General features: G+C 38.3%; 1 protein-coding gene across 3 annotated transcripts in view; it reads left to right on the top strand.

Moving 5' to 3' along the window:
• The window catches only part of LOC121879731 (intraflagellar transport protein 81 homolog), a 29,486-nt gene extending 18,957 nt beyond the window's left edge, over positions 1-10,529 (top strand). For all 3 annotated transcript variants that reach the window (XM_042386496.1, XM_042386498.1, XM_042386497.1), the window contains 9 exons: positions 3,063-3,226; positions 3,931-4,014; positions 4,647-4,766; positions 5,169-5,375; positions 5,827-6,016; positions 6,945-7,069; positions 7,674-7,822; positions 8,448-8,576; positions 10,021-10,529. In XM_042386496.1, the coding sequence (XP_042242430.1) occupies positions 3,063-3,226; positions 3,931-4,014; positions 4,647-4,766; positions 5,169-5,375; positions 5,827-6,016; positions 6,945-7,069; positions 7,674-7,822; positions 8,448-8,576; positions 10,021-10,114 (1,262 nt within the window). In that variant the 3' untranslated portion in view covers positions 10,115-10,529. The remainder of the gene's footprint in view (positions 1-3,062; positions 3,227-3,930; positions 4,015-4,646; positions 4,767-5,168; positions 5,376-5,826; positions 6,017-6,944; positions 7,070-7,673; positions 7,823-8,447; positions 8,577-10,020) is intronic.
• Positions 10,530-10,914: the final 385 nt, after the last annotated feature.

Genomic DNA, 10,914 nt, shown 5'->3' with positions numbered 1-10,914 from the left:
ATGGCAGGATCCCATCTACTCCTCCGAGTGTAAACACCAGCAACAGTCCCCCATCATGGCAGGATCCCATCTACTCCTCCGAGTGTAAACACCAGCAACAGTCCCCCATCATGGCAGGATCCCATCTACTCCTCCGAGTGTAAACACCAGCAACAGTCCCCCATCATGGCAGGATCCCATCTACTCCTCCGAGTGTAAACACCAGCAACAGTCCCCCATCATGGCAGGATCCCATCTACTCCTCCGAGTGTAAACACCAGCAACAGTCCCCCATCATGGCAGGATCCCATCTACTCCTCCGAGTGTAAACACCAGCAACAGTCTCCCATCATGGGATCCATCTACTCCTCCCAAGTGTAAACACCAGCAACAGTCCCCCCATCATGGCAGGATCCCATCTACTTACTCGGTGGCTTTCAGCAACAGTCCCCCCATCGCTTGGGGATCCATCTACTCCTCCATTTAAACACCAGCAACAGTCCCCCATCACTTGGCAGGATCCCGTCTCTCCTCCGAGTGTAAACACCAGCAACAGTCATGCCTTGGCAGGATCCCATCTACTCCTCGATTATAAACACCAACAACAGTCTCCCATCATGGCGAGGATCCCATCTACTCCTCCGGTGCCTTTTCGTAACAGTCTCCCATCATGGCAGGATCATCTACTCCTCCAGTGTAAACACCAGCAACAGTCTCCCCATCATGGCAGGTCCTCCTCCTCCGAGTGTAAAAGCACCAGCAACAGTCTCCCATCATGGCAGGAGGATCCCATCTACTCCTCCGATTATAAGCACCAGCAGCAGTCCCCATCTTGTGAGATCCCATCTACTCCTCCGAGTGTAAGCTTACCAGCAACGTCTCATCGCGGCAGGATCCATCTACTCCTCCGGTGCTAAACACCAGCAACAGTCTCCCATCATGGCAGGATCCCATCTACTCCTCGAGTGTAAACACCAGCAACAGTCCCCATCATGGCAGGATCCCATCTACTCCTCCGAGTGTAAACACCAGCTAACAGTCCCCCATCATGGCAGGATCCCATCTACTCCTCCGAGTGTAAACACCAGCAACAGTCCCCCATCATGGCAGGATCCCATCTACTCCTCCGAGTGTAAACACCAGCAACAGTCTCCCATCATGGCAGGATCCCATCTACTCCTCCGATTGTAAACACCAGCAACAGTCCCCCCATCATGGCAGGATCCCATCTACCCCGGTACCTCTCCTCCGTACGTCTAATGTCCTGATGAAATTGCTCTCCCTGTTCATCACTAACTGCCCCCAGATTCTCAGGAAAAAAAGTCCAAGTGCGAGTGTAGGAGGTGGACTTTCAGGGACATCCTGTATCCTAAGTTTTTGTATATTTTTTAAGAGGTCCTCTACAAGTTGGTAATAGTTTTCTTCCTTCTTGTTTCCAAGAAACCCCTTGACTACAGATGTGAAGGATTTCCATGCAGTTAGCTCATTTTCATTGTTTGTTTTCAAATTAATCATCATGAAGTAACTTTCTTATCTGTGGGCCAATAAAGATACCCTCTTTGACTTTAGCATCAGTGAACTGTGGGAATTTTCCCCTCAAGTACACGAACCTATCACCTTGTTTGGCCACAGCCTTCACAAAATTCTTCGTTAGTCCCAACTTGATGTGTAAAGGAGGTAGAAGTACATCGCTTGGGTCTACCAAGGGAGTATATTTAACGTTGCTTTTTCCTGGAACAAACTCTTCTCTCTTCGGCCAGTCCTTTGTGTTGTAGTGTTGCTCTGCTATCCCATAAACACAGAAAACAGCAATATTTCGTGACCCCTCCTTGAAGGCCCAGTAGAAGGGCTATAACCTTCAAATCGCCGCAGGTCTGCCATCTATACTTCTTGTATTTAATAGCGGTCAGTATTTTCTCCATACTATCATACGTTTCCTTCAAACCTACAGAATGTGCTACTGGAACTGGGGGCTTCTGGTTACCATTATGCAACAAAACTAAACTTGGAGGAATCTATAAAAGCTGCCATTCCTTTGGGTCATGTTTTTCTCCTAACTCTGTAGAGCGGTGGTTCTCAACCTTGTTTGCTCCATGCACCCCTTTCACCATATGTCAGAATGTCATTCCCCCCTCCTTTCCAAGATTGTCTGTCTCAAAAAGTGCATTCCAAATAATATGCATATAATATTGAAAATCCTTTATTTTTTCCATATTAGTATCAGTTTCCCCCCCCCCCCCTGAAAACCTGAGGGGGGAAATTCCCCTCTGGTTGAGAACCCCTGCTGTAGAGTGAAGATAATGTAATATTTCTTTTCCTATAAACATAAATTATAGTCTGTCTCACTAGCAACTTCCATTCCTGCAATCTTGATGCTAAAAGTTCCACCTGCTGTTTTGACAGACGGAGATCACGTACAAGTTCACTTTGTTCTATAAGATGTGGTTCATTGGAAGACTGTCCAGTTAATGAAAGGAGGATCATGGGATAATTCTGAGATTTCTTCCTCAATTTCCTCATCCGAAGCTGAAAGCTCTTCCAAATAAGCTGGTGGTGTAGGTAGGTATAGGGAGGCTTTCTTCTCTGTGAGGAATGGACCTTATTGCTGAAGGACGAAGCTACATTTGAATGCTCAATTGGGTGAATTAACAGCCTCGGCGTTGTATTCTCTCCATTCTTCTGTTCAGTATTGCTAGTCTTGTATTTAATATATCCTACCAACACAAGTATGTATCTTATTTTCCTACACTACATATACACATATCATAAAAATGTTAAGCGACTGATATTTTTAATTGCCATATTTTAAATCAGCGCCCCAAAATTAATGAAGTGCACCATATTTGATCTATGTTACCGAACCCTGGTCAACTAGTGATCTACAGTACAGTATAATGATTGAATTTTATTTTATTAATGTAATGTTGACTCCCATTATTTATGTCCAAAATGTTTGGTAAAACAAGTAGTGTTCCTTTTTTGACTTGTTCAGTAGTTAGTACAGTATTAGTAAAGCACAATAATATATCAAAACATGATATATATGCCATTGAATTTTCATTACAGTATTTGTTTTATGACAGGTCTCTTGCAGAGACTAGAGGAAGACGTAAATGTTAACACCTATATCGTAAAAGAAAAATTACCCAAGGAACTCTCAGCTAAGGAAAGATATGTGGCAATATTAGAGCGAGTAGCAGCACAGCCTGCCATGGGTCAGCAGGAAATAGATTCAGTGAACAAGCAGGTAATACTACATGTCTCCCTATCCTAGACAGTCTTGCTGGTCAGTTACTTTTTTCTTTAACTTTTTTGTATTGTAATTATAACTTAATATTTGGTGACTTGTTTATATATCAAGATTAAAAGAAACCTTCAGTTTTTTACAAACTCTTTTCCATTTTCATATCCTTTTCTAGAAGTCAATATGAATACAGTACAGTACAGGGGGTCGCCGATACGAATGGGGTTAAACTTTAAATTTACAGTATTTTCTTTACCTGATGACTTATTTTATATTGTACTTTAGTTTCCTGTATTTGTCTTTCTATTTCTTCTGTTGTCTTAAATTAAGTGATTTTAAATGTATACAGTATAAGGATTTAAGAACCCGGGAACCCTATACGGTATACACTACCAGCACAAACACAGGAAAATATGTTAAGGTGAGAATAATGTGAACACAATGAGTTTGATCTAGACTTTGCCACTATGACCTGCTGTTTATAGTAAGCCGGTGCTGGATAATGATTTGAATTTTTGCTTTGATCAAAATTTGTATAAGTGGGGAAGCTTACATTTAATGAAACAGGTATTAAATTAGGATATTTGTATAAGCGAATTTTTGTATCTCAAACGTTTGTATAGCGAGGGATACCAGTACAAATATTTAACCTGGTGGATTTTTGCAGGAGTGGTATACAGTACAGTACAGTATTGATATCTTTACAGATTCGAGCTTTAACAACTGAAATCAATAAATTGAATGAAGCTCGTATGAAAGAAGTGGATGAAGATGACACCCCAGAGAGCAAGGTAAGAAAATTTTTTGTGAAAAAAAGATTGCAATAAGTTATGGTTTTGATTCTACAGGTATTTCTGCCAGAGAAATAAGAGCTACTGTACATATATTTACTCTTTTATGAGTACTGTACAGTACAGTACATGGTGTAATCAGAATTAATCGTGAGAAATTGATTTGTTTGAGGAACAAAATCTAATAGTGTTCCGGTATATATATGACTTGTTAACTGCTTAAATTATGTACTACTAAAAAATATGATAGATATGTGAATGAAACTACAGTACATATATTCATGGTCAGTAACCCATAGAAATCAAAATTTGCATCACACTGGACAGATTCCTGACCAACATTAATAGGTTCTCAACCTAACCATGAAAAGTTCTTAGCCTAACTTTGACAGGTTCTTAAGCATGAATGTTTCTTGGCATGGTCATGGCAGGTCCCCAGCATATACAGTGCAGGGTTTGTGCATTCCAGCATAATAAACCCAGCCTGGCCTGGCAGAGATTGATAATAACATTTATCTAGTTAGTATATGGAATACACAGTCGGTAGTTATCAGTACTGTACTAACTATTCCTATTAATGCCAATTGGTTTTTTATTCTGATGCAGTTATGTGTTTCCTTTATATTTGGCAGGTTGGAAAGTTATCGTTTTTTCGGAAAAATACAGTGATCATCGGCAGGAAGAAGGAACAGACTGCCGAACGCCTCAATGAGCTTCGGGGAGAGTTAGCTAATATTCAGGAGGACATGAGGGTCAGTTACAGTTGTTTTATGATTTCAAGAACATAAATATTTCTGTCTATATTATTTCTGTCTATCTATTATAGTTCTGTCTATCTATAATATTTCTGTCTATCTATTATAGTTCTGTCTATCTATTATAGTTGTGTCTCTATATCTGTTACTGGATTATAGGAAGATTAGCACCTCAGCAAATTTCACATGATAATTAAACACCTTAATGATACCTGGGGTGTTAAGGTTATGTTGGATTAAGTTAGCATTAGTGGGTATTTAATCAAAAGGTGAAATAAGCAAGGGTGCTAATCTTCATCTGAGTCTTGTTATCTTGACTTTCATCTTAATTTAGTGTTGGATGGATTAAACTATCATTATGATGCAGAATTAATATATGGTACATGTTTTCTTTTTCAGGACAAACAAGATCAACTGAAGAAATTTTCAGGTGAACAGGTCCTGCGTGGGGAAGAGTTCAAGCGGTATGTTAATAAATTAAGAGGCAAGAGTTCAGTCTACAAAATTAAACGTGCAGAACTTAGTGACTTGAGAGCTGAGTATGGTGTTCTTAGTCGAACTGAAGAAATACTGAAATCCAAAGATGCACAAATTTTAGAACAACTTGTAAGTATATTTGTGATTAATAGGCTTGATTTACAGATGGAAGAAATTAATTTTGTTCGGGTATGAAGGAGATTTTATGAGACAGTGTTATAAATATTCATTCATTGAAGTTGGGGAGAAAACTGCAAATAATAGAAAAAGAATTTACACATAACATCTGATGTGAACTGGAAGAATTAAAATTATTCTTTTATGATCTCACTTTTTGTTTACTCTTTCTTCACTTTTATTTATGTTAACTGGTGCAGGAGACCTTAAGCTATGGTGTAGTAGTGGTGGTCAGTGTTATTATGATACTGTACACCATTTACCAAGCTGGGTCACTCTCACTTATTTAGGGAGGAATGTACATTGTTAAATTATATGTTCAACAGAAAATTTTATGAAGATTAAATAATATCTGTGAATAATGGAATGTTATAACTTTTATTGATTTGTTATTTTATTTCAGAATTCAGTGGAGTCACAGATGGGGGTGTCAGGTTTCCGTGAAACTCAAGAAACTATGGAAAAAGTTTCAACCATGAAGGCTGAAATTGATGAACGTAAAGGGCAAACACTTGAAGAAATGTCTGGCATGGTTATAGAACTTAACCATAAAATTGCTGAGAGGAAAGCACGTTTGGCTCCAATTATTAAAGGTGAGTAATTTTGAGATGATTACTGGTGTGATATGATTGAAGGGGAGGAACAGAGTGTTGTTGAATCCTCTACTCTATACTGCTGCTCTATGTTGGTGCAATTTATTCTGCAGTGGTTGATAGAGTAAATTGTGAGGCACAGAAAAGTAGACAGGTGAAGTGGTTTGTGTAGGAATGGTGATGTGAGTGATTGTTGTATGAAAGGAAATACCGTAATAGCAAATGGAATTTAAGTAAGATAAGCTGGAAAAAAATAAATACAGTAGAGACAGAATGTTAAGTAAGCTTAACTAGAATGAACCTGTGTAGAGTTTTAGAAAGGCTATACTTAACAAGAATGAAGTAGAGGCTACTTAATACCCTGATTGTGTTGTTTGTGTACTGTACTGCACTGTACTGTACTGTACTGTACTGTACTGTACTGTACTGAACTGAACTGCACTGTACTCTACTGCACTGTACTCTACTCTACTCTACTCTACTCTACTCTACTCTACTCTACTGTATTGCACTGTACTCTACTGTACTCTACTGTACTCTACTGCATTGCACTGTACTGTACTGCACTGTACTGTACTGAACTGTACTGTACTGCACTGTACTCTACTGCACTGTACTGTACTGTACTCTACTGTACTCTACTGTACTCTACTGTATTGCACTGTACTGTACTGCACTGTACTGTACTGAACTGTACTGTACTGTACTGTACTGAACTGTACTGTACTGCACTGCACTGTACTCTACTGCACTGTACTGTACTGTACTCTACTCTACTGCATTGCACTGTACTGTACTGTACTGTACTGTACTCTACTGCACTGCACTGTACTGTGCTGTACTGTAATGTACTGTACTGTACTGTACTATTTATATTTACTGTATATATACCTGTATACTGTATACAGTATATACATCTCGTTTTCAGAATTGCGTCCACTGAGGCAGAAAGTGCAAGATCTGACAGTGGATTACAATGATAAGAAACACACACATGACTCAGTGGCTGCTGGCTTAGACACTAATTTGGCAAAACTTGAAACGGAAGTTAAGGTTTGTGTTTATACTGTATTATGTGGCTGTCATGTGGGACTTGTAATCTGGTATTTGCCAGAATACAGGAATACAGTACAGTACTGTTTACCTCCCTGTTGTTCGCCCTCCGTGCCTTGTCGTTATCCCTCATTTGGAGATAATTTTGCTTAACATTGGGTTTTTCAGGAATGCACTGCCATCTTTAAACAAGGGATACCTGTACAGTATCAGGTCTTGCAGATTTAAAGTGGCTTATACAGTACTGTACTGTATAGTGAGTGAGGTTCATGTACCAACATAAAGAAAGAATCTTGGGGTATGGTTAAAGGAGGTTACTGGTACAGTTAACATACTCCAAGCTTGTACAGGCTGGCTATCATTCACCAAAAATGACCCTTGGAAATGCATGAATTGTAACCCTTCAAAAGTATTATGTGTATACTGTATAGTTCAACCCCTTACTTTTTGCAGAAGAATTTGATCATAGAAACTCTAACTACAGTACAGTATATACTCGAGGATATACAGTACTATACATCAAAATATATATTTATCTAAGCTACCCAAATACAGACTACTGTATACTGTTCTGTACATAATCATTATCACATTTCTTTTTCAGAATCTTTATGATGAGATTGTAAGTTCAGAAACTAAATACCACATATTAAATTCTGAACGGGAAATTCTTAACTTGAAGCAACAGCAAGCAAGTGATGAAATTAAACTGTATCTCTCAAGTGATCCACAAGACAAGAGGAAGTCACTTAGGTGTGTACACTACAGTAATTATAACTTACTCATATTGTTAACACAGTCTTGGTTGCCTTAATGACAATTTTTTCTATATAAAATTTGTTAACACATGACTTATACATTTGTATATACATTATATTTTTACATTGCAGAAATTTTAATGTGTGATGTAATAATTTATAACAGGCATTAGCTTTAAGACTGAGGCTGTGGGGCATTAGCTGTAAGACTGAGGCTGTGGGGCATTAGCTGTAAGACTGAGGCTGTGGGGCATTAGCTGTTAGACCGAGGCTGTGGGGCATTAGCGGTAAGACTGAAGCTGTGGGGCATTAGCTATAAGACTGAAGGTGGCTGTTGATTGGCTCTTGTAAATCTGAGGTGATTATCCAACCAGTCTTACTCAGTCTCAGTCAATTATAGGACTACTAAAGCATTTTAAGTGCATTAATACCTGATCCACCAGAAAGCTAGTACAGTACAGTATAAACAAGGGTGACCTGTACTGATGTGAGAATATGCAGACAGAGACTGTACAGTATTAGAGAACATTCCTGGTACATACTTGAGAGATGTGTGTGGACAAAGGTGTACAGTACTTCTCCAGGTTATTACTGCATACTTTAGTTCTTTCCACTTTCAGGGAGCAACTCATGACAAATATTAGTGAACAGGAGAAGCTCGGCCGAGTATTACGAGAAGAACAAAAATCAGTCAAAGATCTTCTTCAGACTTCTGCGAAGCAACTCAGGATGTGGCAGGATGTTGTCAAGTGAGTTCATATTTAGTAATAATTATGGGTTAAAAGGTAATTCAATAGAGTTTAAACAAGGTTCTCAAAGTTTACTGGCAACCAGTGACATTGTTGTGCCTACCTTATTATCTACTGGAAAAGTTCATTGTTGAACAGGATTGCCAGGCTTATGTTTGCTCTCCCACCGAGGACTTCCACTACCCTATTCTTGATCGAATTACATTAGTTTCCAATTAAAGCAAGGATTGAGTTCAAACTCTGTCTAATGACTTTTAAGACACTAATGTCTGGTGAACCTAAGTATTTGGCCAACCTATTAATTGCACTGACGACACTTTCTGAAATGATTTTGTATAGTAATGATGATCCTTCACACCTTAAGGAGCCTATAACAGTATGAGAATGTTTTTTTGCAGCCCAATCCTTTTCCTATACAGCACCCAGATTGTACAGTCGATTGCCTTTAAAAATGATTTAAGACCTTTATTTTTTTAAGCACATGATCCTTAACAGGGTATGGTGATGGAGAATTAGAGGTAGTATTAAAACTTAGGGTATGTGAATGATAGAAGTTGAACTGTCACTTTTTGTGATCTTTTATTGTATATATTTTTATTCTCAAGTCTCTGACTTTGTAGCATTTTGAGCACTAGTGAATTCTTCAGAAGAACTGGTGCTTTTAAGAAACAAAAGACCACCTATTATTAGTATTGTATATAAGAGTAAAGTTGAACAAGCCTCAGGAACACAACTCATTCATCAGTAGAGGAACACCTGTAGTGTGAACAATACAGTACTGTAATCAAATTGATTTAAAGAAGTTAGATAAGGGAGAGGACCCGGACAAGGTAGATATTGTTGTTTGAGGAACATATACTACAGGATGAACCACCTTAGTCAGTGAACACACCCACCTCACTGGGCTGTCTCCTGCAGTGGTTGTGGATACCCTTGGATACTTAAACCTGGATACTGTGGTTGGTAAATCCTTGGTTATCAAGGGATTTCTGTACTTTATATGATAATATCAGATTACTGGCCATACAGACAGGCATTAGGACTCTTCAACCTAAAACTTTTCTGTGACATTTAAAGAGTTTCAAAATTTCCTGCATTGCTTCCTTGATCCTCCTCTAGTCTTGACATGTTATTACCTTCTACTCTTATGATAGAGTTACCTTCTTCTGTCTGTATGATAGAGCTACCTTCTTCTGTCTGTATGATAGAGCTACCTTCTTCTGTCTGTATGATAGAGCTACCTTCTTCTGTCTGTATGATAGAGCTACCTTCTTCTGTCTGTATGATAGAGCTACCTTCTTCTGTCTGTATGATACAGTACTTGAAAACAAATGAGAAGAAAGAGAATGTCTACTGATCAATGAGACAGTGATTGTGTTCCAGATGATAAAAAGTATTAATTAATGCAGTTTTATTAATTTAGTCTTTCACTGTTGACTTTCAGGCTCATGGAAGTGAAAAGAAAGTGCTTAGATGCAGCAAGAAACTCTGGTAATGTTACCAGAAATAGTGGCGGTGAAGCTTTGGTTTTAACTTAAGAAAGTTCTGATATTTTTCTTTGTGGTTTTGTTGAGTTGTTCTATAACGTCAAATTTATCTTTGAAATATGTAAAATTAGGTTTTCTAATATTGAAAACATGCATTTTGTATGGCTGCTTGTGTGGCAGCTCACACCTCTCACAATGAAGGCCTTATCTCTGACACTGTTTTGTCACATTGTATTTTATATGTTGATGTCATGTTGCCATATTACAATTGAGACTGAACAAATAACATTTACGTGTTACCATGTTTATTGATAACATAGGTACTGTATCTGGTGCACTCAAAGTCTTGAAACTGGTTAACATATTTCTAAATTACAGGTACAGTTTTGTACCTGTAATTTATGAATTACTGTAACAGTATACTGTACTCAACTACTTGTGACTTGATAAAGCTAAATTACAGTGATCTCCCCTAGCAAGTTATTATTACCTTGTACACTTTTTTTCATTTGATACATTCAGTTTACTGTTTGCCTTGGGGGGGGGGGGGCACTTGATGGGTTCAAGTTAAAATGTATATATGTGACTTAGTGCAAATAAATGTGTGAAAAATGGCACAGGAAAAGTTGGCACAACTGTCAAATTACCAGGACAACCTCTTCCTTACTGGATATGTAAAATATTGCATTAAATAAAAATATTGAATAAAGAAAACTTTTAAGTGTTATAAAGGAGAACATTAACCAAGTTATTGTCACCAGGTAGCTCCCTTGGTTGATATGATCAGGTACACTTTAAGTACAGCAGTTTGAAACACTGTGTAGATTACTGTTCTGATGCTCTCAAGGGGC

The sequence above is a fragment of the Homarus americanus genome, unplaced genomic scaffold (assembly GCF_018991925.1).
Source record: "Homarus americanus isolate GMGI-L3 unplaced genomic scaffold, GMGI_Hamer_2.0 scaffold42643, whole genome shotgun sequence".
NCBI lineage: Eukaryota > Metazoa > Arthropoda > Malacostraca > Decapoda > Nephropidae > Homarus > Homarus americanus.
The sequence above is the reverse complement of the archived record's forward strand: the minus strand, read 5'-3'. Positions and strand labels throughout refer to the sequence as shown.